Source organism: Mus caroli, unplaced genomic scaffold (assembly GCF_978045245.1).
Source record: "Mus caroli unplaced genomic scaffold, Mus_caroli_1 scaffold_2, whole genome shotgun sequence".
Classification (NCBI taxonomy): Eukaryota; Metazoa; Chordata; class Mammalia; order Rodentia; family Muridae; genus Mus; species Mus caroli.
The window spans coordinates 89652123-89680055 of NW_028227257.1; the positions used below are offsets into that span (position 1 = coordinate 89652123).

At 46.1% G+C, this 27933-nt stretch overlaps 4 protein-coding genes across 6 annotated transcripts; 3 read left to right on the forward strand and 1 right to left on the reverse strand.

Annotated features, from left to right (window-relative positions):
* Nucleotides 1-1633: 1633 nt before the first annotated feature.
* On the forward strand, nucleotides 1634-9535 carry Ptpmt1 (protein tyrosine phosphatase mitochondrial 1). The gene is made up of 4 exons (XM_021154149.3): nucleotides 1634-2142; nucleotides 2240-2320; nucleotides 6093-6284; nucleotides 8936-9535. Exons 1-4 carry the CDS (start codon nucleotides 1795-1797, stop codon nucleotides 9068-9070), a joined length of 756 nt encoding a protein of 251 aa, XP_021009808.1. The 5' UTR covers nucleotides 1634-1794; the 3' UTR covers nucleotides 9071-9535.
* A 95-nt stretch (nucleotides 9536-9630) lies between these two features.
* Nucleotides 9631-15339, reverse strand: Kbtbd4 (kelch repeat and BTB domain containing 4). 3 transcript variants are annotated; one of them, XM_029473716.2, is made up of 4 exons: nucleotides 15250-15339; nucleotides 13775-14392; nucleotides 12415-12521; nucleotides 9631-11229 (listed from the first exon to the last, which is right to left on the reverse strand). In XM_029473716.2, exons 1-4 carry the CDS (start codon nucleotides 15266-15268, stop codon nucleotides 10369-10371), a joined length of 1605 nt encoding a protein of 534 aa, XP_029329576.1. In that variant the 5' UTR covers nucleotides 15269-15339; the 3' UTR covers nucleotides 9631-10368. The 3 variants fall into 3 exon arrangements, with proteins under 3 accessions (XP_029329576.1, XP_021008095.1, XP_085690825.1); XM_021152436.3 differs by having other exon boundaries at nucleotides 15153-15310; XM_085834699.1 differs by lacking the exon at nucleotides 15250-15339 and adding an exon at nucleotides 14903-14978.
* An 18-nt stretch (nucleotides 15340-15357) lies between these two features.
* Ndufs3 (NADH:ubiquinone oxidoreductase core subunit S3) lies at nucleotides 15358-24962 on the forward strand. Its single transcript, XM_021152446.3, has 7 exons — nucleotides 15358-15478; nucleotides 15574-15639; nucleotides 17118-17215; nucleotides 17550-17699; nucleotides 20422-20547; nucleotides 20676-20795; nucleotides 24714-24962. Exons 1-7 carry the CDS (start codon nucleotides 15415-15417, stop codon nucleotides 24879-24881), a joined length of 792 nt encoding a protein of 263 aa, XP_021008105.1. The 5' UTR covers nucleotides 15358-15414; the 3' UTR covers nucleotides 24882-24962.
* A 1067-nt stretch (nucleotides 24963-26029) lies between these two features.
* On the forward strand, nucleotides 26030-27906 carry Fam180b (family with sequence similarity 180 member B). Its single transcript, XM_085828302.1, is given in 6 exon segments — nucleotides 26030-26069; nucleotides 26646-26775; nucleotides 27119-27258; nucleotides 27261-27304; nucleotides 27510-27665; nucleotides 27667-27906. Coding segments are annotated over 6 exon segments (750 nt in total).
* Nucleotides 27907-27933: the final 27 nt, after the last annotated feature.

Genomic DNA, 27933 nt, shown 5'->3' on the forward strand with positions numbered 1-27933 from the left:
CTTCAGACACACCAGAAGAGGGCATCAGATCTCATTTCGGGTGGTTGTGAGCCACCATGTGGTTGCTGGGATTTGAGCTCTGGACCTTCGGAAGAGCAGTTGGGTGCTCTTACCCACTGAGCCATCTCACCAGCCCCCCCCCTTTTTTTTTTTTTTTTTTTTTGGTTTTTCAAGACAGGGTTTCTCTGTGAAGCCCTGGCTGTCCTGGAACTCACTCTGTAGACCAGGCTGGCCTCGAACTCAGAAATCCGCCTGCCTCTGCCTCCCGAGTGCTGGGATTAAAGGCGTGCGCCACCATGCCCGGCGCCCCTTTTTTTTTTTTTTAAGATGTATTTATTTTATGTATGTGAGTACACTGTAGCTGTCAGACACACTAGAAGAGGGCATCAGATCCCATTACAGATGGTTGTGAGCCACCATGTGGTTGTTAGGAATCGAACTCAGGACCTATGGAAGAACAGTTGGTGCTCTTAACCTCTGAGCCATCTCTCCAGCTCTATACATTCCATTTTTAATTTAATACTTGTTAATTCTTTGAGAATCTTATACATGTATTAATGTACTTTGATAAAATTTATCCCCACCCCTCCAAACTCCTCTCAGCCTACTCTTTCCTTCTTGAGTATTATTATGAGTATTTCTTTGATAAGGATAAAATATACCTCTTTTTTAAAAGGAGGAAAAAGATGACAGACAGTGATAGCACATGTCTTTAATCCCAGAACTCAGGAGGCAGAGACAGGTGAATCTCTGAGTTCAAGGCCTGCCTGGTCTACAAGAGAGTTCCAGGACAGCTAGGGCTACACAAAGAAACTCTATCTTGAAAAACGAACAAACAAATCACCCAAAATCAAAACCAAAAAGGAGGGAAAAAGCAGCAGATACAGGTCAAGAATATCTTCTTGTGCTGGAGAAATACTTAAGCAGTTAAGAGCACTGGCTACTCTTCCAGGGAACCCTGGTTTGATTTCCAGCATTCTCCAGCATTCTCTCCGAGTCACACTCCAGTCCCATGGGTTCCAACATCCTCTTTGGTCTCCTTGGACTTTGCACCCAGGTGATGTCATACAGGCAGGCAAAGCACCCAACACACACACACACACACACACACAGAGTTTTTTTTTTTTTTTTTTTTTTTGGTTTTTCGAGACAGGGTTTCTCTGTGTAGCCTTGGCTGTCCTGGCACTCACTTTGTAGACCAGGCTGGCCTCGAACTCAGAAATCCGCCTGCCTCTGCCTCCCGAGTGCTGGGATTAAAGGCGTGCGCCACCACGCCCGGCTTTTTCATTCTTTTTTTTTTTTTTTTTTTGCAGTTGTTTTGTTTTGTTTTTTGTTTTTTGAGACAGGGTTCCTTTGTGTGTCCTGGAGCTAGCTACATAGCCAGTAGAAGACATTTAGGGCTTCATAGTGTGATCAGGTTTTAAAAAAGGAGAGAGAGAGAGAGAGAGAGACAGACACAGACACAGACACAGACACAGACAGACAGACACAGGGCAATAGACCACCACTTAGGTTCAAGTTCAGGTTCCCTGCTCTCCCAAGAGCAGCTGACAACTACCGCTTTTATTACAGGCAGAATCGGGTTCTCCAGGGCCTTCCCTGTTTAGAGGAGCCTCTCTGCTGAGCCTCCTCCTTAGTGATGGGTGCACTCGGGGGTCACGGCCCCTCCCTAAGGTCAGGGGTTGGAGAACGGGCCCTGTTCCTTAGGCAGGGTCACTGTTTCACCCGATCTTGCCATTCCACTCCCTCCACCCGACCCCTCCCCGCGCCTCGCGGCGCCTCTCCTTTGGAGCCATGGTTCCTGTTCCGGGATCCCTCGGGCAGGGCCCGGACTGCGGGGACTCAGCTTCGAAGAGTCGGGAGGCATCAGGTGGCCCTCAGCTCTCGTCCTCCGCGTCCTTCTCGCGGTGGCTGGTCGCGAGCCCCGGGGCCGGTGGCTGGCCGCTGCGCCTGGCGGGGTGGGGCGGGATGGCGGCGTCCGCGTGGCTGGAGGCCGGCCTGGCCCGGGTGCTCTTCTACCCGACGCTGCTCTACACAGTGTTCCGGGGGAGGGTGCGCGGCCCGGCGCACCGCGACTGGTACCACCGCATCGACCACACGGTCCTGCTGGGCGCGCTGCCGCTGAAGAACATGACGCGCCGGGTGAGAGAGACCGCCGGGCCGGGCCGGGCCGGGAGCGGGCCCAGGGCCTCGGCGGGCGCCCCGCGGCCCTCGCTGAGCCCCCTCTTTGCCTCGGCAGCTGGTACTGGACGAGAACGTGCGCGGGGTGATCACTATGAACGAGGAGTACGAGACCCGATTCCTGTGCAACACCTCGAAGGTGAGGATCCGGGCCCTCTGGCCTGGCTGACCCAGCACTCGGGCTTGGGAAAGCTGGAGAAGCTAGGGGAAGAGGAAGGACGCCTGGGTGACCTTGTCTCCGAGACTGGTGTCGGAGACCTAGTTGCCTTCTTAAGCTCTGTGTATGTGTGTCAAGCTCAAATGGCTGCAGGTGGAAAGACGCTGAAGCTGATAAGCTAGAAAGAAGTCTTGCGAGTCTGGAGCCCGGGCGACTCAGGTGGCAGAGGCAGGATCTTTTGAGCCCAGGAGTTCAATGTGTCCTGGCCACTGTCTAAAAAGAGCGAACTAACCCGCTGTGGGTGGCTCACTCCTGGAATTTCAGCCCCCTTAAGGCAAGAAGTTGTTCCAGGCCAGCTTGGTGTATTGTATGTAGTGAGCTCTGTGTCAGGACACAGGACAAGGAAGTCCTGCTTCAAAATCGGGACGGGGGTACAGTTCTTAATGCACAGAATTGTACATGTATATGCTACTTTTCCTTTGTTTGTTTATTTTGAGACAGGGGTCTTAAGTCCTGATCCGATTCTCCTGCCTCCACTTTCCAAGTACTGAGATTACAGGCATGTGCTAATACACCCCCATTTTGTATTTGTGATTTTGGTTACTAACCTCAGTAACTAAAATTGTGACTTATGTGTGTGGTGGTTTGAATATGCTTGGCTCAGGGAGTGGACTGAGAGAACCCTGACTAATACAATGTGCCTTGCTGATTTCATTCATTTCAACACATATTTTAGCATCAGGTTTGAATTAGGCCATGTAGCTTTGGAGACGAAGGCTAACTGTAAGAAAAGCATTTCTTTAAGAGAGAGTGTGGCGCATACCTGTTATGTTAGCACTTTGTGAGTGAAGGTGGGAAGATCAACAACTTGAGACCAGCCACAGTGTGTGGTGAGGTGGAGGCCAGCCTGGGCTACATGAGCCTGTGTCTAAAAACAAAACCACAGATAAGAAAAGGGTACCCTCTTCCTGCCAGGCATAGTGGTGCACACTTTTAATCCCAGCTCTCTGGAGAGAGAGGAAGGCAGATCTCTGTGAGTTTGAGGCCAGCCTGATCTACAAAGTGAATTCAAGGTTAGCCAGAGCTACATAATGAAATTCTGTCTTGAAACCCCTGCCCCAAAGAAAATTATAAAAGAAGAGCACCCCTTATTATATATGCTATGTTAATAGTTATCATTGAGAATCTGCAGAGTGGGCTGGGGATGGATTTCAGTTGATAAACTGCTTGCCTTGGGATACATGAAACTCAGTGCAGAAGGCAAACAAGACGTGGTAGTGGCACAGGGCCTACATCCCAACACCCCAGAAGCAAGAGGATCAGACATCCAAGCTCATCCTGAGCCACACATGAGTTCGAGGCTAGCCTGGGGTATGGTATATAGGGCCCTTTATAGAAAAAGAAAAAAAGAACATGACTGTTCCCGGAATTTCCCAAAATATTGTTACAGGTCTCAAGGGGGTCATTAGCTGTCAGAGTTAATACTCACTAATGTGATCAACTCTATAAACAGGCCATCAAAGCCACAGACAGAGTCACTGCCTTTGTAAGATGGAGCTTTCATCCCACTAGCCTAGAGCAAAGAAATCTCCAAATCTCCAGGATGCCTAAGGACCTTCTGGCAGCCTTGTTAAAGTAGCAAGTTCCTGCCTCCAGCCACCCCCTCTTCCACCCCCTCAACCCTGATATATTCTGCATATTTACAGGATTTAGTTGCATATTTAACAACTCTGAAAGTGGTTCTGGTTCAGTTGATATACAAGCAAAAATGTGCCTTCAGGTTCTGTTGATTTGATTGGTGGGATTAAACCAGCCTTCTTGCAGTCATTAAATTGCAGGGACTTGCTAAAATAGCAAGGAACATGGAGGCCCACACCTGTACCTTCAGCACCTGGGAAGTGGGGGCAGGAATATCAGCTCACAGGCATCCTTGGCTACACAGTTGAGAATTGAGGACATCCTGGCTTACATGAAACCTTATTTAAAAACCAACAACAACAAAGAAGCTAGTAAAAGCAGCCAGAGTGTATTTGAAGTCTTAAAGCAAAAACACTGTTGTCTAATATAACAAAAGGCTTTATTTCATTTCCCTAGTTTCTTAAATAATGTTACACAAAACCAGGTAGGGTTTTCAGTTTACTTTGTTTTTTTTCTATAGGGTAGACTATCCTTGAACTCTACTCACAGCATCCTAGCCTTGGAACTTTAGGCATGAGCCCCCACTCTTGTCTAAAGTATGTTGCTTTAATTAAAAAATAACCCCCTTTTTTTACTATGTACCCCTCAAAAAAGTGGAAAAAATATTTATGCACTAATGGTAGAATATATATTTTACCAATGATCCTTGCCTACAGCTGGATCACTGTACAGGCCCTAACTAAGGCAAAAACATGCTTCCTAACGTTATTTTAAGTGGGGGGAACCTCAGGAGCTAACTTGCCAGGCACTACACCACTGACCTACATCCTTCAGCCCCGTAACTTTTGCAGCTGAATTTTTTTTTTTTTTTAAGATTTATTTATTTATTTATTTATTTATTTATTTATTTTTTTGGTTTTTCGAGACAGGGTTTCTCTTTATAGCTCTGGCTGTCCTGGAGCTCACTTTGTAGACCAGGCTGGCCTCGAACTCAGAAATCCGCCTGCCTCTGCCTCCCGAGTGCTGGGATTAAAGGCGTGCGCCACCACGCCCGGCTTATTTATTTATTATATGTAAGTACACTGTAGCTGTCTTCAGACACACCAGAAGAGGGCGCCAGATCTCGTTACAGATGGTTGTGAGCCACCATGTGGTTGCTGGGATTTGAACTCCTGACCTTCGGAAGAGCAGTCGGGTGCTCTTACCCACTGAGCCATCTCACCAGCCCCCGAATTTTTTTTAAAGATTTATTATTATATCTAAGTACACTGTAGCTATCTTCAGATGCACCAGAAGAGGGCGTCAGATCTCATTACAGATGGTTGTGAGCCACCATGTGGTTTCCTGATTTGAACTCAGGACCTCTGGAAGAGCAGTCAGTGCTCTTAACCACTGAGCCATCTTTCCAGCCCACAGCTGAACTTTTTTTTTTTTTTTTTTGGTTTTTGGAGACAGGGTTTCTCTGTATAGCCCTGGCTGTCCTGGAACTCACTTTGTAGACCAGGCTGGCCTCGAACTCAGAAATCCGCCTGCCTCTGCCTCCCAAGTGCTGGGATTAAAGGCGTGCGCCACCACTGCCTGGCACAGCTGAACTTTTTAAAACTTTTTTTTTGTTGTGGTGGTGTTTTGGTTTGTTGAGACAGAGTCTCACTATGTAGCTCTGGTTGGCCTGGAACTTACTATGTAGACTCAAATTCATAGAGATCCTGTACGTTTGCCTCCCAAGTGCTGGGGTTAGTGTTCGCCCCACACCCGACTGTGTGGGTAGGTGCTTAGTGGTTCTAAGCCTCCCAATGGGGGTGCTAGAAACTAAACTCTCCTCCAGGAGCAGTAAGTGCTCTTAGCTACTGAACTGTCTCTCCAGACCCACAGTAGATTTTATAGAGCTAATAAAAGAACTAAAGATCCAAGCATCTCAAGAATATTTGAACATAGTTCTAATAGCAGCATGTCTGCCTAGTGGAAGGTGAGCTTTCAACCGCATTTCTGTCTTTGGAAAGAGTCACCTTAGAGTAAACCCTGGCATCTGCTTGCTGTTCTGCTGCTTGGGACCTCCTCTTCAAGCCATTCTCCTCAAGCTTCTTTGATTTCCCTTTCCTTTTTGTTCTGGTTCTAGGAATGGAAGAAAGCAGGAGTTGAACAGCTACGGCTCAGCACAGTCGACATGACCGGGGTCCCAACCTTGGCCAATCTCCACAGAGGAGTCCAGTTTGCTCTCAAGTACCAGGCACTGGGCCAGTGTGTCTACGTGCATTGTAAGGCTGGTCGATCCAGAAGTGCCACAATGGTGGCAGCCTATCTGATTCAGGTAGGAAAAACAGCACTGGAGTAGCCTTGGTCCAGCTTTCCAGATGTTCAGTAGCATTGTGTACTACAGGCCTTGCTGGAGAGAGCCATTACCCACTTCTAGGCTGTCAGAAGGAAATATGGTGTCATGCCAAACAGCCATCATGCTTTGTGCACAGGCCAGCTTCTCTGGTCCTGCCCTTACCAGTCAGGATAGATAAATGTGGATTCTCCTCTCTGATGTTGTTTCTTTAGCTTAAATGTGACAGGAAACTTAAACGAGAAGGTATGTCAAAGTGCTTGCCTGCACAGGTCTTAAAGGAAAAAAAAAAAAAGGAGTTTGAGTGTTAAACCCAGCAGAAGACTGGAAGAGCCTTATTTTTTGTTTGTTTGAGATAGTATATTGTTATATAGCCCTGAATAGCCTTTATATTCATTATAGAGACTGGGCTACATAATTGAGGCTTGCAGCAGTCCTCCTGCCTCTGCCTCCTGAGTGCTAGGATCACAGGAGTGCACCACCACACCTGGCCCAGTTTAAATAGCATGGCAGGGGCTAATTCAATAGTAGAGTGCTTGCCTAGAGTGCATGAGACACAAACTGAGTGTGAGGACCTGCACGTGTGAGATGGAGGTGGGAGGATGAGGTTCCAGGACATGCTCAGATACCGGACTATGGAGCTCAAGGGCCAGAACAGCAGGTCGGAACACTTAGTGTTGTAGATGTAGTGCTGATCACTGCTGGCTTTATGGCATTGCAGGATAAAGCTCTGACATGAGTTTTTGTTGTTTTACCATATTTTCTTATTTTATGTGTATACGGCTGGGGACTTTGCTCAGTGGTAGAGTGCCTGCCTAGCATATATGAAGCCCCAACTTTATTCCCTGACATGGGGGGAAAAAAGTATTGATTGACAAGTGGAATGTTTTAAAAATATTTAAACTCAAATGCGTTATTATCATTACCTGATATCTTTCCCTTTCCAGGTGACTCATTTTTGGCCATTAGTCTGGTTCTCGCATAGTATTTTTCAGTCAAATAGGTAATTTAAGGAAATATAAGAACTGGCCTTGCCCTGTTAATATGGACTGTGTGTGACTGAGCTATACCAATGCTATTATAAAGACTTTGCTGGAAGCTGGGTGTGGTGGTGCGCAGCTGTAACCCCTGGCATTTTGGAAGTGGAAACAAAGGACCTCTTTGACTTTACAGCCACCTGCTCTGCATAGCATGAGTTCCAGGTCAACCAGGTAGATATAGTGAGACTGTCTCTCAAAAAATACCATGAAGAAAAAAATCTGCTGACAGTAATCTCAGGAGGGTACTTTGGTCTAAATGAGATTTGACCCAGCAGGCTAGGGCTGTTTGTTTTAATTCTGATGAGTTCTAAATCCATGCACATCCTTAAAACACAAAGGCAACACTCCTAAATTTAAAAAGCACTCATTTTCCTGGCTATGGTGATGAATTTCAGGAAAAGGGCTGCCAGAGGCCCATAGAAGTTTTTGTGTATTTTGTGTCAAAGTCTCCTGTATTATAGGCTGGCCTCAAAGTCAGTAATGTCAGTGAGCATGACCTTAAACTTCTGATCCTCCTGCCTCCCCTCCCAAGTTAACAGTCATGTATCTAGGCACACAGTGTATTTGGTGCCAGGACTTGAACCCGTAAGCTTCATTCAAGCCTGGCAAGCATTTAACCACTGTGCTATGCCTACTTCTAGAAATAGGAACTTCATATATATATATAACATGTATATGTATATATATATATGTGTGTGTGTGTATGTATACATATGTATGTATATATGTGTATATGTGTATGTGTGTGTGTGTGTATATATATATATATACATGAAACTATATATATGAAACATATATATATGAAACTACTGTTAAAATCCTAGCTCAGAAACGAGAGTATACATAGAAAATATGGGGTTTTGCTGACTGTGGTAGTTAAAAGTGCTCATGAAACCTGTGCTTTTGTTTCCTGTCAAGGTCTGGCTGGCCTCAAACTCTAGAACTCCTGTGCTCATGTGATCCTCCAGCATACCACACTCAGCAAAGGATTTTTTTTTTTCTTCCCTGTTTTAGTTCTGGGCATTGAACCCAAGTGATTTAAGCATGTTAACCAAATGCTCTACCATTGATTTATATCCTGGGCATTCTTTTTACTAAAATATGGTTTTAGTAAGTCAGCTGGGCTGGCTTTGAACTATAACTCAGACCAGCTTTGAAGTAGTGGTCCTCCTGCCTCAGCTTCCCGAGTAACTGGTTTACAAGCCTGTACCTCTTAGCCCAGCTGAAGCATAGTTTTCAAAGTGCTCTACTATGGAGTCTTCATTTACTTGAAGAAAACTGATTATACATTATTCACTTTATTTATATGTGCAAGTACATGTGGGCATGTCTATGCCTTGGCGCTCATGTGGAGATCAGAAGACAACTGGCAGGAGTTAGTTCTCTCATTTTACCATATGAATTCCTGGGACCAAACTCTTGGCTATGGTTTTCAGGCTTGGCAGCAAGTACCTGTATCCACTGAGATACCTTGTCAGCCCAAATCTTTTTAAAAATTAATTCTGAGAGTCCTTCAGCATCTGCTTATAGGCCAAGGGCATTGTTATACCAGCTCTTCCTTTTCTTGGTTGATTTTCTAACCTTACTCTTCAGGTACACAACTGGAGCCCAGAGGAGGCTATAGAAGCGATCGCCAAAATCCGGTCACACATCTCCATCAGGCCCAGCCAGCTGGAAGTTCTCAAAGAGTTCCACAAGGAGATCACTGCAAGGGCAGCAAAGAATTAACTACTGATTATCTCTCATGCTGACTTAAGAGTCTGAAGACTGTGGATAACAAAGAACTTGGATCTCCCTGAGATACAGTAACAACTTTACAGGACAAACCCAACCACACTGCAAATGTGCTGACTGGTAGATAATGTGTCTCCTTTGCCTTCCTTCCTGAAATAACACTTGGATGGCTACAGAGAACAAGATTGTCTGGCTAAATCTTATTTTCTTTGACAGGGATAAGGAAATATTAATTTTAACAGAAATCTGTTGTTTCTAATGTGTGTAATGGCACTGTAAATCAAAGACATTTAATGCTGGAGAAGGAAAGAAGTATCTAGATCTGTTCTTTATTACTGTCAGAATCCAAATCTTTTTTGTATGACTTGGCAAAGTGCTTGCCCAGCATGTATAATAAGGCCCCGAATTTGGTCCCTAGCAGGTCCAAAAATAAAAATAAAAATAAAGTTTTTCCCTGGCCCTGTGGGACTCCCCTCACACTTGTGGGGAGTGATCAGAATGTTCAAGGATGTATGGGGTGCAGGCTGACTGCTGAGTCAGGACGTAAGAAGTCTACAATTAGTTTCCCTTTAGAAGTCACTCAGTCAGGAGTCAACACAGACACACAAATCATTTCAGAAACATTTATTTATATGAACAGTTCCTAACTCTTTATTTAGCTTAGAGCCTTTAAAAGACCAGAGACTGTTTTTATTTGAGTCTGGAAAACAGTTTCTGCTATTAATCAGAAACAATTGTTTCTACTTTCTGGCTTATCTGTTTGTATAAGCCAAAAATCCAACCAAAGTTTCTTTTCCTGACAGACAGATGAGAAAACATTTGAAGGAACATCTTGAATTTTACAGTTGATTCTTGCTGGTGAAGTACATTTTTAGCTTAGTCCACTGTCCCATCCAAAACTCTAATACTTAATTCTTTGTGGAAAAGTGACAAGTAGCCACTCGGCTGGCTATAGACAAGAGGAATGGGCCTCTGTCTTCCTGCATGGGAGCCAAGGTGCTTCTTTTTAACACTGATCTGGTAAGAGAGGCTGTGCCTAAATCTGAGAAGAGGCTGGCTCTAAGCAGTCTGAAGTGAGGCACAGGATCACAGGGGATAATGGGAGTTCAAGCAGCAGTAGTGTGAAAAGCCCTACACAGAGCATCCCATGAGCCTTGGGGGTGGGTTGAGGCGCTGCCTTTCTCACGTATGCCCAAACTAACACATTTCTCTGAACTGGGGAATTACCGATTTGACTGGGGATACACCACAAGGGGAGGGCAAAGGAGTCAGCTGTTCTTCTCATCACTGTTTTAGGCCAACACAAACTGCAAGTTGGTAAGCAGCACCTTAATGCCTCTTGTGACAGTTACAGCTGAAGTGGCAGGGTCAAGCTTATAGGTGTTGGCATCGCCCTTCTTATATCGATCCCTGAAGACGTAGATGCTGCCATTACAGCTGGCAATCTTCCAGAGGGATGGGGCAGAGCTCCAGGCCTCAGGAAGACAGAGCCGGGTGAAGCTGTCTAGAAGGGGATTATAGCACACTAGAGAGTCCCCCTCAGCCACAATAAACACCAGATCCTTATGCACTGCTGCGTGCATGCGGCCTGCAAAGGGCAGTACGTAGGGCTTCACGTGGCACTTGTCAGTTTCTGTGTCAAAGCACTGGATCAGTCGGGAAGGTTTGGTAAAGAAGTCTAGATCATTCTCCTCACCCCCCAGTAAGTAGATGATTCCATTCAGGTTGGCACCAGCAGCCCCAGACACAGCCACCTCTAACTGAGTTGTCTCTGTCCACACGTTATCACCTACCCGGTAGTAGATGACTGCATTCGAGAGGGTATCCTGTAGTGTCTTGCCGCCCAGGGAATATATGGCATCTTTCCCAGGCACAGATACTAGGGTGTGCTGGAGGCGGTCGCGGGGCAAAGGAGCACACCACTCCCAGTCAACAGTGGCATTGTTACATTTCCACATGCGTCGTGGGATGGACCCTCCTACCACATACAGGTCGCCACCATGCTTGCAGGCTGCAGTGATTTGGTGGCATAAGCTGTTTTGGCCACTTACACTGATGGAGTCATCTTCTGCACAGTGCAAGGACACAGCCAATGAGTGCGTGCGGGATGACTCTTTTCCGATCAGGTAAATGTGCACATTCTCCCCAATTTCCTGTTGGCAAAATTGAAATTCTGACATCAGCTCATGTGAAGACTCTACTAAGACAGGTAAAAGGTCCGGGCCTCATGTCCTGACTTTCCCTTGATATACAGGGCAGAGAATTTGTTTTGTTCATACTTGCAATTTAGTTTATTTACATGTTTATTCAAACAAGATCTTGCTGCGTAGGTTCATACTTAGATTCTCCTGCATCAGCTTCCAAGGGGATTATAGCATGCACCACATCTGCTCTTACTGTTTTTGTTTTGTTCATGTACGCCTCCCCATGTGTTAAGCCACACATCTGGCTAGAACTGGTTAACTCAATACTGAAAGCCTTTCTTTCAAAAGATAGCATAGAGCCAGGCGTGGTGGTGCACGCCTTTAATCCCTGCACTCGGGAGGCAGAGGCAGGCGGATTTCTGAGTTCGAGGTTAGCCTGGTCTACAGAGTGAGTTTCAGGACAGCCAGGGCTATACAGAGAAACCCTGTCTTGAAAAACCAAAAAAAAAAAAAAAGATAGCATAGGAGAAGATAGCAAAAACTATGAACTTTGAAGGCCATAGACGGAATGCTTGTGGGACCAGAAAACACATCTGACTCCCCAGTTCTTAGTAACTTCAAGCTAATCAGTGACTATCAAAAGAGGCAGGTCAGAGGCTTGGAAGATGCTCAGGGATAAGGGCACTTGCTGGACAGGCATGAGGACCTGAGCATCCCTACAAAGTCTCTAGCATCTATGTAATAAGTTGGACATGGTTGGACATGCTTGTAGCCCCAGTCTGGAGGGAGCAGAGACAAATTGAGCCTGGGAATTTGTTGACTGGTGAGCCCAGCCTAGCCAATGGTAAACTTCAGTTAAGAGACACTCAAGGCAATAAGGAAAAGCGTGGCAGAGGAAGACCTCTGATAGCTTACTGTCTGATCCACACCTCCACACACACACACACACGGCCAGGCCAGGCCAGGCCGGGCCAGTGAGATGGTTCAGCAGTAAAGCCGCTGGCCCCAAGCCTGAGGACCTGAGTTTGATCCTTGTGACCCACACAGTGGACGGAGAGGACTGACTTCTGACTCCTACACACATACCAAAAGATACACATTTCCCCTGCCAAAATAGAGAGAAGGCCACTGAGGGCCACTGAGGAATGCAGAGAGATTATGCCACCCAATCCTTAAGAATAAAATGTGCCTCACCTTCAAGCTAGTCCTTAGTGACTCTGCCAAAGCCTCCCTTTCTTCTTTGTTGAAATTGATCCAAGCTTCTATTGCCTCTGTCGGGTTCTGGGAACATGGAACCCCATCTGTGAGAACCAAAGGAAGAACAGAGTGGCAATATTACTGGGTTCTTATTGATTTTTTTAAAAAATATTTTGTGTGTGTTGTGTTTTGTCTGCATATATCTGTATACCACATGTATGCCTGGTATCCATCATCAGATGCCCTGTAACTGGCGTTCCTCATGGGAATTGAACCATGGTCCTTGGTAGTTTAATTGCAAGAGCAGTAGGTGGTTTTAACCACTAAGCTATCTATCCAGTCTCTCATGAATGGCAATCTTAAAGGGGCTCTTAAGACTTGAACCACAGCTGGCTGTAGTAGAGCATGCCTTTAATCCTAGCATTTGGGAGGCGGAGGTAGAGGTAGGCTTATCTCTGAGTTTAAGGCCAGCCTGGTTTACATAGTGAGTTACATGCAGTCAGGGCTATATAAAGAGACACTGTCTCAAAAAAAGAAAAAAGGACTTGAACCATTTTATTAGACCACCATTATATGTATCTTTATGCACACATAAATATGACGTTAACTTGAAATTGCCCCAGCACTACCATTTTGCAGTGCTGGGACCAAACCCAGAAACTCATATACACCAGAGAAACACTACATCACTGAGTCATACCACTAGCCCTGCCTTGCTTTTTAAAAGAAGAGTGGATTGCACAATATGCCATCGTAGTCACCTTTCAGGCTATAGAGAACACATCTAAAGTACAGTTCCACTTCACTGGTTACCTATGGTTATTACCCAAATGTTTCCTATTTTAGATTTTTTTTTGGTTTGGTTTGGGTTTTGAGACAGGGTTTTCTGTGTAGCTCTGGCTGTCCTAGAACTCACTCTGTAGACCTGGCTGTCCTACAACTCACAAGAGATCTGCTTGCTTCTGCCTCTGTCTCCCACATGCTGGGATTGAAGGCATGGGCCACCATCCTTAGCTATTTTAGATATACTGATTCATCACCATCTTCATCAATTCATTTAAGTCCTGCATACCTTCAAGATACAGGGCAGATGAAAACATCAGGCACTTCTTATTTCCTTTTGTGGAAAAGTGCTGCAGCTTTTTATTCTTTAGTTACTGTACTGTACTGTCTCTGATAGTAGCTACGCTGACTCTCAACACCGAACATCAACCTCAATCTAAAATCTACCAGGAAGGGAATTATAATATAAACTAACAACAGTTAGTCACATAAAGTTGGGGTTCTCCTGAGCCAGACCATCCGCTGAACATGACTCTTGCCCAGTTAGGTGTGGTAAGTCCTTCCGTGAGCTTACCTGAGATGATGTCAGTGAGTAGATGGTGGGGCAAGTGGAGGAACTCCTCTGTGCTCTGCAGCTGGGCCAGGTGGGTCTTGGCACAGTGCTTGGCAGCAGTGTAGAGCTCGGGGTCACTGTGTCTATCTGCAAGCCACATCACCTGCAGGCAGTTGCCCACCTGTACCGTGCGTGCCAGAAACCGAGAACACTCCTCAAAGAGAGATGTCAGCTGATACATGTCTGACACCTCGTAAATTTCCTGCAGCTCATCAGCTCGAAGCTTCACAGTGCCGTGGTATATATAGTCAACTAGGAGCTGGAAAACAGACTCGCTGACATCCTGCAGCACAATCACCCGGTTGTGAGCCTCCTTCAGGTTGGACGTGAACATGGATCGGAAGAAGCAGCTCTGAGCTGACAGGACCAGCCGGTGCAGCTGAAACTCTCGGCCTTCCACTGAAATGGTGACATCAGCAAAGAGTTCCTCCTCTAAACACAGTTTCATGATGCCCTGAGCCACTCGGCCTGAGTGAGACCGGTCTTTGAAAGTATAGTTCACAAAGTAGTTTTCATCCATGGATGCTCCAGGCTCCTCTGGTGACTCCATGGTAGCCAACTTCTCTCTCTGCCAACTATCTGCAAAGCAATATCACCCTAAGTATTTGGGTAATTCACAGACACAGTCCATGAATCCAACTGTCCAAGTCAAGACAGGGAGAAGGGAGACACTGGAGCAAAGTGGGTCCAGAATGGCCTTATTCCTGGTCTTGCCAATGTGGCCTATGCCATTCCTCCAGTTTTCCTGCAGTGGGGCCTCTCCTCCAATGAATTCAATTAAAAGTTCCAACTCTGTTGTTTTTCCTTGAGGTAAAATCGGATATTCCTGATGGTGATGTAACAAAAGACTTGGGACTTAGGTCAGCCCATGAAAAAGACGAAGGAGGAAGCCTACGATCTTAAAACCAAATAATTTGGATATAAAACTAATGAGACTCCGGAGAAGCATAATTAGGCCAAACTAAGACACCCAGGTATTGTTGTTACATTCCCTCTTTGCTTGGACATAAGAGTGCAGACCCTCCAATACTGAGGCTTGGGCCTGGACTTCCACTTTTACTCTTTTCTAAGCTGCTGTTTCTTACTTACCTACTCGCCCCAGTGAGTTCTTAAAGAAGCCCTTGAGAGCCCAGCCGTCCCTGGCCGGGGGCACAAGGAAGTCCATAACCCTGTGCAATTTGACCGTGCCACCTAGAGTCACCTAAGAAACGGTCTCCAAGGAAACCGTCCATCGTCTCCCCCCCCCCACCCCGCCCCCCATTAAAAAAGCTTAGCTCAGGAGCCGGAGAACGGTGTAGAACTTAGAACCCAGAACGCCCACCCTTTCCCTTTCTCTCACCTGTGCGATTCGTTGCGTCTTCTTCTCTTCGGCCTCCGCTGTACCGAGATAGGGCTACGTACACCTCACGGTTTCCCCACCTGCGGGTCTTTCTTACCTGTGATACCTCCTTTCATGCCAGGGCTCAGATCCGGAACCTCTGCTTCCCGCCCCGCGTCCGCCCGGAAGAAGAGTCACTGCACATTTCCACTTCCGGTCCGTGCCCTTGGGGCTCCGTGGCCTGAGTGTGTTCTCCCGCTACTTAGTCGGCACACTAAGGAACATGGCGGCGGCTGCAGCCAGGGTCTGGTGTCGTGGGCTCTTGGGGGCCGCTTCCGTAGGCAGGGGTGAGCAAGGAACAGCAGCAGGTTGAGACCACGGGCAGCACGGAGACCTCCCCGAGTCTCACCCGCGCCTTTGTGCCTTTTCTCTCCCTGTGCAGGGGCTGGGCGACCCTCCGTGCTGTGGCAGCACGTAAGAAGGGAGAGCGCGGCGGCTGACAAGCGCCGTGAGTATGTGCGGATGGCGCTTTTTCCCCCAACGTTAGCTGGGGCCTTTCGTTGTTTCTGTCAGATGTTTGTCCTTGCCTTGGAATGTCCTTCCCTCCTGGCAAATCTCTGCTTGTCCTTGGAGATTGCTATGGTCTCCACCTTGCTGTTAGAATCGAGCACTTCCTGTGCCCTAGATATTTGTTCCCTTCTGATCTTGATCGCCTTTTGCTTGTTATCAGGATTTTTTTTTTTTTTTTTTTTTTTTTTGGTCCTCCGATGAAATTGTCTTTGAGCGCAGGTAACAAAAACTTTTGAGACTCAAAGTCCAGAATAATTGGATGCTCATATCAATTTAGTATTTATTAGGCACCTTGGACTTCATAAGAGCCTGATGAGACGCATAACGTTTTACTGTCCATATAGATGTAGATCATGAAGCGGTCCATATAATTAAATTATTCCGTCACAGTTCCAGTGAACGACAAAGCAGGTCTGTTTCCAAGTGTAGAAAATACTTAATCCTTGATTCTGTGATGTGTGGGTGCTCAAGTACTTGAATGACCCTGTGGTGATTTTATGTTCAGTCAACAGAATCACACTGGGAAATGGAAAACCGAACTTCTTTTCATTCCTGGACATCTATTACACAGAGTGACAGGGGATATAGTGTGGGCAATGAGGTAATCTTTCAGGGTCCTTCAGCCCTGAAGTTTTCTGATTAAGAACTTGGTATAAACAAGTACCAAGAAAGAAAAGAGAAACAGAAGTCTGGTTTCCATCCTTAAAGAGCTCTGAGTCTGAGAGAGGAGCTGCCACTGTTGCATTGTTACCATGAGTACAGGAAGTGAGGAACAGCTGTGGAACAGTGGAGAAAAGAAGCAAAGATTGCCCACCGAGAAAGAGAAGTGGTGTTGCCCTCTGAGTTTTTTCTTTTTCTAAGATATTTTTTATTTTTTTATGTATGTGAATATACTGCAGCTGTCTTCAGACACAGAGTAGAGCATCGGGTCTCATGTGGTTGCTAGGAATCGAACTCAGGACCTCTGGAAGAGCAGTTAGTGCTCTTAACCACTCTCTCGCCATCTCTCTACTCCCTTCTCCCTGAGTTTTAATCACTCCCTAATTCCTAGAAGGTACTTTACAGCTATGCCTCTTAAGATCCTTCAGGGAGGGCTTGGAGAGGTGGCCCAGTGTTTAAGAGCACTGGCTGTTCATCCCAGATACAATTCCCAACACTGACATGTCAGTTCACAACCATCTGTAACTCCAGTCTCAGGGAATCTACCATTCTTCTGGCTTCTGTGAGCATCAGGCATTCATGTGTGCATAGACATATATGCAGGCAAAACACCAAAATAAATAATAAAAGTAAACTTTTTCTTTTTTAATGAAAATTCTTCAGAAAGACCTGAGAGGTTAGTTAGTTTGTGTGTGTGTGTGTGTGTGTGTGTGTGTGTGTTTGCTACCTTCTCCCTTCATGCTTTTTCCTTTTCAGCCACTGTCAGACCCCGGAGTGATGTGACCCACAAGCAGCTCTCAGCATTTGGAGAGTATGTGGCTGAAATTTTACCCAAGTATGTCCAACAAGTTCAGGTAATATTCGTTGTCCTTGGGTCTGGGCCAGGAATTCACCATGGCACCTTAAGTCCGTAGTTCTCAACCTGTGGGTCGTGACCCTTCTGGGGTTGCTTATGACCATCAGAAAACACAGATGTTTAGGTTATGATTCATAACTGGCAAAATTACAATCATGAAGTAGCAATAAAAATAATGTGGCTGGGGGTCACCATCACCTGAGGAAGTGTCTATTACAGGGTCACCGCATTAGAAAGGCTACAAACCACTGACTTAAGCCAAGTGACCCCTGAAGTGTGCTATGCCCTTAGTAGCTATGTCTTCTCTCCACACCACCTTTCCGTGTCTGCAGGTGTCCTGCCTTGATGAGTTAGAAATCTGTATCCATCCCGATGGAGTCATCCCAACGCTGACTTTTCTCAGGGATCACACCAATGCACAATTCAAATCCTTGGCTGACTTGACGGCAGTGGATGTCCCAACTCGGCAGAACCGTTTTGAGGTCAGTTAACTGTGAGATTTGGTAGAGTACTTGCCCACCACTCGAAATGCTCTAGGTTGATCCCCAGCACTGCATAAAGCTAGGTGGACTGGTACACTTCTAATCCTTGGTACACCTGAGTCTAGCTCTGTGGAAGTGACGGCAGGGGCATCACAAGTTCAAGGTCATCTACAGCTACACAGAGCATTCAAGGAAAACTGGCAATATGAGATGAGATGCTAGCTTATAAAAAGATAGGTGACATTTGAGGCCTAAGGTGAGAAAGGGAATAGAAGACTTCCTGAGTGACAGCTACTATGGAAACCAGAGCCTTCGTAGTTGCAGCTTCGGCCCAGGTCACACAGAGCATAACAGGATTTTTGCCCAGTTTTGTTTGTTGGCTTCCTTCTTTTCTTTTTCCTTCTTTTTTTTCTTGTTTTGAGACAGGATCTCACTGTGTTGGCCTGGAATTACTTAGCTTACAGAATGAGTTGGAACTGTAGGTCCATGTTACAATGTTTTGCTCTGCTTGGTTTTTCTTAATGTAAATTTGTGCTGGGTGTAGTGACACATGCACACAGCACTTGGGAGGTAGAGGCAGGCAGATCCCTCTGAGTTTGAAGCCAGCCTGGTCTCAAAAAACAAACAAACAAAAGAATAACATTATACATACGTGTGTGCACTGGGCCTTGGACCTGGAGCCCTACCCTTGCTAGTCAAGCACTCCACCACTGAGCTATAGCCACAGTTGGGGATTTGATATTATGTGGTTCAAGAGGATATTTTATGGCTGGCCTTGGATTTTTTTTTTTGTTGTTGTTGTTTTTCTGTTAACTAGCACAATTAGAAGATCATATAATATTAAAATATAGAATTTATCTTGGTGACTTTAGAATGTTCATATCATTGCAGGCATAATTGCTCAAAGCAAAGAACCCAGGAAAGAACTGTTAGAATAGCAATTGAAAATGTTTGGGGGGCTGGCAGTATGGCTCAGTGGTAGAACACAAGCCTAACATGTACAAAGGCTTGGGTTAAATCCCAGTACCACCACCACCACCACCACGACACTGTTGTTACCTTTGGTTTTAACAAAATCTCAATCATTTAATTTTACTAATAAAGACTCAGGAGCCAGATGCTGAGGAGAAAGCCTGCTACCTTAGAGAGGCAGAGAAAGCACCCAGCTGACCTTCCTCCTCAGTCAGTGTCCCAGAAGGAAAGCCTTCTCCCACACCTCAAAAACCTTCTAATTTAATATCCCTCCTTTCTATTTCCTGTGCGCCTCTTATCCATTGTCCTGACTCCCTTTACTCTCTATGGTTTTTTTTTTTCTTGGTTTTTCGAGACAGGGTTTCTCTGTGTAGCCCTGGCTGTCCTGGAACTCACTCTGTAGACCAGGCTGGCCTCGAACTCAGAAATCCGCCTGCCTCTGCCTCCCAAGTGCTGGGATTAAAGGCGTGCGCCACCACGCCTGGCTTATAGTCTATTTTTAAGGTAATAAATATGCTTTACTTTAAAAATCATGTGGCAGAAGTCGGGGGGGGGGGGGTTGTTTCTTTGGTTGGTTGGTTGTTTTGTTTTGTTTTTTCAAGACAGGGTTTCTTTCTGTAGCCCTGGCTGTCATGGAACTTACTCTGTAGACCAGGCTGGGATTAAAGGCATGCGCCACCACACCCAACTGGTATTTTTCTTAATAGTCCTATGTTCATTTCTGTCAAAGGCATGCGCCACCAATGGCCAGCTTGACAGAAGTTTTGTTTAAAACATGAGCATTGATACAGTAGCCAAATAAAATACCTATTAAAACAGAAATAGAGCCAGGTGGTGGTGGCGCACACATTTATCCCAGCACTTGGGAGGCAGAGGCAGGTGGATTTCTGAGTTTGAGGCTAGCCTGGTCTACAGAGTGAGTTCCAGGACAGCCAGGGCTACACAGAGAAACCCTTTCTTGAAAAAAACAAAACAAAAACAAAATCCAGAAATAGTGACAGACACATTTAAGTTTGAGGCCAGCTTGGTCTATATAGCAAGTTCCAGGACAGACAAGGCTATACAGTTGTACCTATCCAAAAGCAACAACAACAACAAAAAAAACAACTTTTTTTAAAAAGTACCTATTAGATGAAATAAGCTATACTATAATAACTCTTGGAAAAAAGTTAAACGGGCCAGCAAGATGGCTCTGCAGGCAGGCACGCACGCTTGCTTTGGAAGCCTGACAAACTTTATTTCTCCCCAGAGCCATAGTAGAAGAGAAGTGAGTTCTAGAAGCTGTGTACACATTCACATCAGCACACATACAATTATAAAGAAGATCAAGCATACTCAGAAGGACATGGAGCCTGAGACTTCTTAGATAAAGAGAACAGTTGTGCCAGGTCTTGGTACGGTCACCCTATGTAGTTTATGGCTTGCCAAGTAGACCTGAACTTAGCACTCCTCCTGCCTCAGCCTTCTCAGTACTTAATTGTGTTGGATCCTAAGAGATGAACAGAATAGCAGAAATTAACCTAGTGAGGATTAGGGCAGTTGGCCAGGAAGATCTTCCATTAGTGGGTGACACAGCCAGACAGGATGGTTAACTTGCAGAGCCATGGTTGTGGCCTAAGCCTTTGTAAGTAGTCATAGAGAATGCAGGGTCACTGATGGAATCTGACTTGCTGTATCATTAATAACTGATGTCCTCCTTCAGACCTCTTATCCTATAGCCATCTTGTTCTTCCTGTTCTTCTCTCCCTAGATTGTCTACAACCTGCTGTCTCTGCGGTTCAACTCTAGGATTCGTGTGAAGACCTATGCAGATGAGCTGACACCCATTGACTCTATAGTGTCTGTGCACATCGCGGCCAATTGGTATGAGAGGGAGGTGAGTTACAGGATGTAGCGAGCCTTTCTGGGCTAGAAGTACAGCGTTGTAACCATGGGGTGTGTCACAGTACAATTCCTCTGCTGTTGGCCCGATGGACGGGTTTTCTGAGAGCCACTCTTTTCTAGGTCTGGGACATGTTTGGAGTTTTCTTTTTTAACCACCCTGATTTAAGAAGGATCCTGACAGATTATGGCTTCGAGGGACATCCTTTCCGGAAAGACTTTCCCCTCACTGGCTATGTTGAGGTAGAAACCTTAAAGCTGGGGTAGCAGTCATGGCGCCTGGGAGATCATGAGCATGTGGGACTGTGATCTGTAGGTTATGGTGGTTTAAGAGCCTGAGATGCAGTCCTAGTTCCATCTGGTAATGGGTCAAGTTGTTTGAATTAGCAAAGGGACAGTTTTCCTATCTATTTCATGGAAACAATAAGCACTTAAATATATTAAGTGCTTAAGGGATTAAGTGATGTGTAAAGCCTGGTATATTGTAAATGGTAGTTAAAATTAGCCATGTTGTAAAGAGTATTGTATCTTATTTTTTAAGATTCATTTTATGTGGATGAGTGTTTTGCCTGTATATATGTTATGTATATGTCTGTTACCTGTGGATGCCAGATCCCCTGAAACTGGAGTTACAGGTAGTTATAATGCACTGTGTTGGTGCTGGGAATTGAACCTGGGATCTTCTAGCATGTCTTTAGCCCCTTGTAGCAAACGAGGTTATTTTATTTTTATTTTGTTTTGTTTGTTTATTTTTAGTTTAGTTTTGTTCTTTGGCCTGAAAAAAAAGTTATTTATGTATGTTTTTCACAGGGAGACAGGTTTCTCTGTGTAATCCTGGCTGTCCTGGAACTTGCTCTGAAGACCAAGCTGGCCTCAAACTCATAGAGATCTGCCTGCCTCTGCCTTCTAAGTGGTGGGATTAAAGGTCTGTGCCACCACTGGCTTGTAAACAAAGTTTTATTGATTGATTGATTAGAATAAATGTCTGAAGCAGAGAGGGGTTCCTCAAAATGGGTTGCCATGTATTGATAATTTTATGATCAAGGCAATCTTAAATATACAGTCTGCCGCAGTCTCTAAAAGTAAAGAATTATCACTGAAGGGATTTGGCAGAGAAGAAGCCCTCAAGAATGGCTACTGAAAAGCCTTTAATCCCAGCACTCAAGAGGCAGAGGCAGGAGGATCTCTACCAGGTGTGCAGAGCAAGTTCTAGGACAGTGAAGCCTACACAGAGAAACCCTGTCTTGAAAAACAAACCGGGCTGGTGAGATGGCTCAGTGGGTAAGAGCACCCGACTGCTCTTCCAAAGGTCCAGAGTTCAAATCCCAGCAACCACATGGTGGCTCACAACCATCCGTAACGAGATCTGGCGCCCTCTTCTGGAGTATCTGAGGACAGCTACAGTGTACTTACATATAATAAATAAATAAATCTTTAAAAAAAAAAAAAAAAAAAAAAAAAAAAACCTCTAACTGCTCTTCCAGAGGTCCTGAGTTTAAAAAAAAAAAAAAAAAAAAAGAAAAACAAACCAAAACAACAATAGCATAAAGAATGTCTGTGACCTTAGAAGGCAAGGGTTTATTGGTTTGTGTGCATTGGTGTTTTGCCTGTCTGCATCTCAGTGTGAGGGTGTCAGATCCTCTGGAACTGGAGTTACAGTCAGTTACCAGCTGCCCTGTGGTGCTGGGTCCTCTCGGAGAGCAGCCTCTGAACCAGCTAAGCCATCTCTCCATCCTGTGGTACATTTTCGTACCATTTCTCAACACTAGGGAAGCTGAGACAGGAGGATTTTATTTAAGGCCAGCCTGGGCATAGCAAGAGCCTACTAGAAAATGGAGAACTGGAAGAGACTCAGTCCCTGCTGCACAAGCCTGAGGACCTGAGCTTGGATCCTGAACAGTCATGTAAAAAGGTGGACGTAAACCAAGCATAATGCTGAATGCCTGTCATCCCAGAATCCCGGGACTTAGGAGGCAAAGGCAGACAGTTATCGCTTGAGTTCCAGATCACCCTCGTGTACATAGTGAATTCCAAAGGCTATAGGATGAGACTTTGTCTCAAAAAAAAAAAAAAAAAAAAAAAAAAAAAAAAAAGCTATGCAGTGGTTCACACCTTTATTCCTAGCATTCAGAGGCAGAGAGATTGATATGAGTTTGAGACCACCCTGATCTACAGAGTGAGTTCTACACAGAGAAACCCTGACTCAAAACAAGAAGCTGGGAGTATTTATAACCAAGTAGGTCCCTGGACCTCATTGGTCAGCCAGCCTAGTCTAGTCAGTGAGCTCTAAGCTTTAGGGGGATGCCCTTTCTTAAAAAATAAGCTGAGGGCCAAAGAAATGGCTCAGAGGATCACACACCTAAAAGACTTGAGTTTGAGTCCCCAGAACCCATGTAAAGTGATGCACAATAACTCCCGTCTGTAACCCCAGTGCTTTTGCAGCAAGAGAGGCAGTGGAGGTAGGAGAATCCCAGGAAGTTAATGGGCTGCCCAACCATGTACATAGCAACAAACACCAGCACTGTCTATATACACGCACTGTATGCACATGAATCATACACATTGAATAATGTGGAAAATGACCTAGGAAGACATCTGATCTCCCTGGGTTCACAGTTACATGAACATACGTTGCTCACATACACTGAGGAGGGATAATTTCAGAGGCCTGGCATCTTATTGGCATACTCAGAGCCCAGTCTCCAGTGCTGTGATTAGTCATGGGTCACCACTGCTGGGCTGCTTTTGTGTATTTTTAAAACATTTACTTATTTAGTGGGGGTGGCAGCACATGTGGAGGTCACAGGATGCCCTGATTTTTTACAGTGCTCACACATTTTCTTGGTGCTGTACGTATCCTGTCCCTCTGAGCTACTTCTGATTAGGGCTCCTCCCCTCCTCCATGTCATGCTTCCCTGCTGCCTTCCATATGTGGTGTCTCTTCATCCCCTTACCTCATTTTCTTACCTTATTCAGCCAATAGTGCAGTAACAGGAAAAGCCAGGCTGTGTCTAGTTCTAGGCTTTTTCCTTTTGCATGGCTGAACACTGAACCCAGGGTCTTGGGCATACTAATCAGGCATGTGCTGCACTCTGTCTGTAACTAAGTACATCTGCAGCAGCCCTCTAGCTTTAGATCTTTTTGAGGGGTGGGGATCTATGACTCAGTCCAGCCTCAGTCACAGAGATTCTCCTGCCTCAGACTTTCAAGTTCTTCCATTATAGCCATAATGGTGCACAGGAAGACCCCACAAATCCACAGGGACTCTGAGGCAGAAAAAGTTTCATACCCTTGGAGCTGGAGTGACAGGCAATTGTGAGCTGCATGTGGACTGGGAACTCAAGCGTGGCAAGTGCTCTTAACTGTTGAGCCTTCAGCTCCTACTGTCTTAGGTCTTCCCAGTGATAATGGGCCATGGGTCTGAAGCTGTATGATGTGTCAGCTTAGGTAGGTTGGTTGGTTGGTTGGTTGGTTTGTTTGTTTGGTGTTCCAGACAGGATTTCTCTGTGTGGTCCTGACTGTCTTGGAACTCAGAGATCTGCCTGCCTCTGCCTCAAGAGTGCTGGGATTAAATATGTATGCCACCACCATCTGGCCGGTTTAGTCTTTTTTTTTTTTTTTTTTTTTTTTTTTTGAGATAGGACCTCTGTGTGTAGCCATGGCTGTCCTGGCACTATGTAGTTCATTCTGGCCGTGATCACCTCCTGATTGCTGGGACTAAAGTTGAGCACTCTCATACTTGGCCTAAATTTACTCTCTTCAGCCACTGACTGTAATCTGAGATCAGTTTTTGCTGTTGCCTTTTAAGGTGTGTGATTGGGTAAGGAGTAAGTATGCTAACAAAAAGTAAAGAGCTGAAGGTATGGTGTGGCAGGGGAGTCAACAAGGTTGGCAGCATGTGAAAAGTAAAGGCCAGTATGGAATCCTATACACTAGCTCATTGTGTGACCAAATGGATAATATGTCTGGATGTAGAGTGACAGAGCCTGGGACGAGTACTAAACAGAAGCCAAGGGGAAGGGACAGGGCCTGGATCTGCACCTAGGAATCTGCACCTAGGCTGGTGCAGAGTGGGGGTAGGGACAGGGCCTGGAGGAATCTGCACCTAGGCTGGCGCAGAGTGGGCTCCTCGGTCATCAGCCCTAACTTTTGCTTCTGCAGCTACGTTACGACGATGAGGTGAAGCGGGTAGTGGCTGAACCAGTGGAGCTGGCACAAGAATTCCGCAAGTTTGACCTGAACAGCCCCTGGGAGGCTTTCCCTGCCTATCGCCAGCCTCCTGAGAGTCTCAAGCTCGAAGCTGGAGACAAGAAGCCTGAAACCAAGTAACTTCAAAAGCATGTAGATCCTAGAGGAAAAGGCCTCACCTAAGGTTGTCTGTAAATAAACTCCAATGGACATTCTCTCTTCCTCTGTGGTGGTTTGTTTTTCTTTTTTAGTTTTTTTTTTTTTTCTCTCAAGACAGGTCTTCTGTAGCACTTGGCTATCCTGGAACTCCATCTGTAGACCAGGCTGGCCTCAGACTCAGAGATGTACCTCTCTCTGTGTCCCGAGTACTGGGATTAGTCATGGGTCACCACTGCTGGGCTGCTTTTGTGGGTTTGTTTGTTTTTGGTTTTTGTTTTTTGTTTTTCGAGACAAGGTTTCTCTGTGTAGCCCTGGCTGTCCTGGAACTCACTTTGTAGAGCAGGCTGACCTCGAACTCAGAAATTTGCCTGCCTCTGCCTCCCCAAGTGCTGGGATTAAAGGCGTGCTGCTTTTGTGTATTTTTAGAACATTTATTTAGTGGGGATGGCAGCACATGTGGAGGTCAGAGGATGATATTCAGGCATGCTTCTCTCCTACCATTTGAGTTCTAGGAATCCAACTCAGGTCATTGGGCTTGGCAGCTGGTGCTCCTATCTGCTAGGCCACTCCCCTCCTTACAGTCACTTGTGCTGATAACGATACTAACTCAGGAGAGGGCAGGTGCAGGACAGTGGTGGTGGTCCCTGCCAAAACCGTCTATTTAATGGGACTATATGTCACAGTTACAGACATTGTGATCTGTGGGCCTGAATATGTTTCACGGAGGCTCTGAATCTGTAATTCAGTTTTCATAGTCCTTAAGAATAGCTATGGCATAGTCTCTAGTGACAACTGGAGGGCCTTGAAACTGAAGAAAGCCCTTATCTCAGCAGACTGTGTGGAGGCAGCTGATAGATCCAGGGGCCTGAGTGGAGCCAGGAAGACCCCAATTTATTGTACTCCCACCTAAACATCCATAGGGTTCTATAAGCCAAGTGTAAGAGCCACTTACTCTTAGGCTAAAGGAATCTTCCCGGTTTCTGGTCTAAAGCTAAGAGGTTGTTAGCAAGTACATTTATCAGAGCTGTGGAAAGAAAAAAAACACTTGGGAGCTACAGGTCCATGTCCGCCTAATAGACAGTGCTCCCTTCTCCAGTGGCCCCGTCTGTTTCCTCTGTGACGTGCATCCCATGGGTACTCCTGGTCCTACCACTCTGCAGCTGGAGAACTGTACTGCAGCTGATGCTTTTGGCAGCAGAGGAGCCCTGGAGGCTGGGCTGGGTGTCAGGTTGACTAAGTGGCTGACAGCTCTGTAGTAAGATGTTTTCAGTGTGAGAACAGTTAAGATAGCATTGCTGCCTGAGATGTATATCCCTTGGAAGGGTCAAGCTGGAGCTGTTTCCTTATTAAATATTGAGTAAGAACAAACATGCTGTTATTGCCAAAACTGAAGAGTCCCCAACTCTTGGGGGTGAAAATAGCCCCTAAGAGGTGAATGAGGCCATAGCCAGCTCCTCTCTCATCAGCACTGAAGACTGACACATAAAGTAATGCAGAGTAGCCTGCAGTAGGAAAATTGGAGCTGTGGCAGGCAGATGAAGGAGCAGAGAGCTGGAAGGTGGGATTGGGGCGGGGGGCTAGTCAGAGAACATGGCTGGGACACTGCAGTTGCTTTTCTTTCTTTTTTTCTTTTTTTTTTTTTTTTTTTTTTTTTGAGACAGGGTTTCTCTGTGTAGCCCTGGCTGTCCTGGAACTCACTCTGTAGACCAGGCTGGCCTCGAACTCAGACTGCCTTTGCCTCCCGAGTGCTAGGATTGAAGGTGCGTGCAACCACGCCCTGTGTGACACTGCAGTTTCTGCTTGGTCTAGTGGTAGCCATTGGTCTTCTTCCTTGGGTGACTTCTGGCCAGGATAATGAAGGACCAGGGGCTTCATGGTGGGTGGCTAGAAGTCAAGAAAATGCTGATTGATGGGTGAAGGCAGGTACAGTTGGCTCTTTGAGCCTCACATGCAGAGGGACTGTGTGGGCCTGGTGGGTGCCAAATTGCAATGTTGATGGTGTGGGAAGCCTGTGGGGGTTAGTGTCAGTGCTTGCTGTTGTCCTGGAACTCTACTGGGGTAGTGTGCAAGTTACAGAAGTCATGTTAGGTATTTGCCAAGAGGGGACTTGGGCTTGGTACTCACTGGGCTAAGAGTCATGCCTGAAGGGTGACTGTCAACATGCATGTATGTGCATTTGGAACAGGGGAAATGGTATCCACGTACTTTTCTGCTAACAGTGTCTACTGGACAGCAGAAGGGCATTTCTGGGAGCCCAGGTGCTCGTTGTGGAGGACAGCAGGGATCTGGTTCCTCTCTACTGCCCTAGAGCAGTCCATGGACAGCACCACTGAAGGAGGTGGCCTGCAGACGCCAAGGACCTGGACATGATGCTGCAGGTCATTTTTCCTAGCATGAACCACAGGGTTGGAGGGTCCAGGCATCCCAAGTTTAGGGTTTGGAAGGGGGCTAAGAAGGGTGGACCTGTTCAGGGTGGGGAATAGACAACATGTGTTCCACTTCCAGCTTATAGCCTCCCCAACTCCATGCCCACACTCCTCCCATACCTGGTCCCTAAGGACAGCCCACCCCTAGAATAGCTCCCCTTGCATCTGCTCTAGGCTGGGCTAGAATTGGACCGTCCATCGACTCAGGCTCCTCCTGCAGTACCACATGCCCAGGGATTTGGACTGTGCTCAGCAACGGCTGTGGCAACTCCACAATCTTGAGAAAGGGCCCCTCCTTAGCCCTTGGGCTTTCAAGCATCTGTTCCTTACAGGCCTTGCCCTGTGTCTACTGACTCCATAGGGCTAGTGAGACTGAGGAAAGGGGTCATTGGACCTAGGCCTTTGACCTCCTGGCACAGGAAACACTCTGGGGCCTGTGCAAGGATGTCTGTCCCCAGGGCCAGCATCTTTCTCTGGTATCCTGGGCTTCCATCCTTGACCTAGCCTCTGACCCTTCTCTTTCACTTGATGGTTTCTATTCTCTTTTCCCTTTCCCTGTCCTGGGCAAGTGCTCTATCTAGCCCCTGGTCCTAACTCTTCAGATCTCT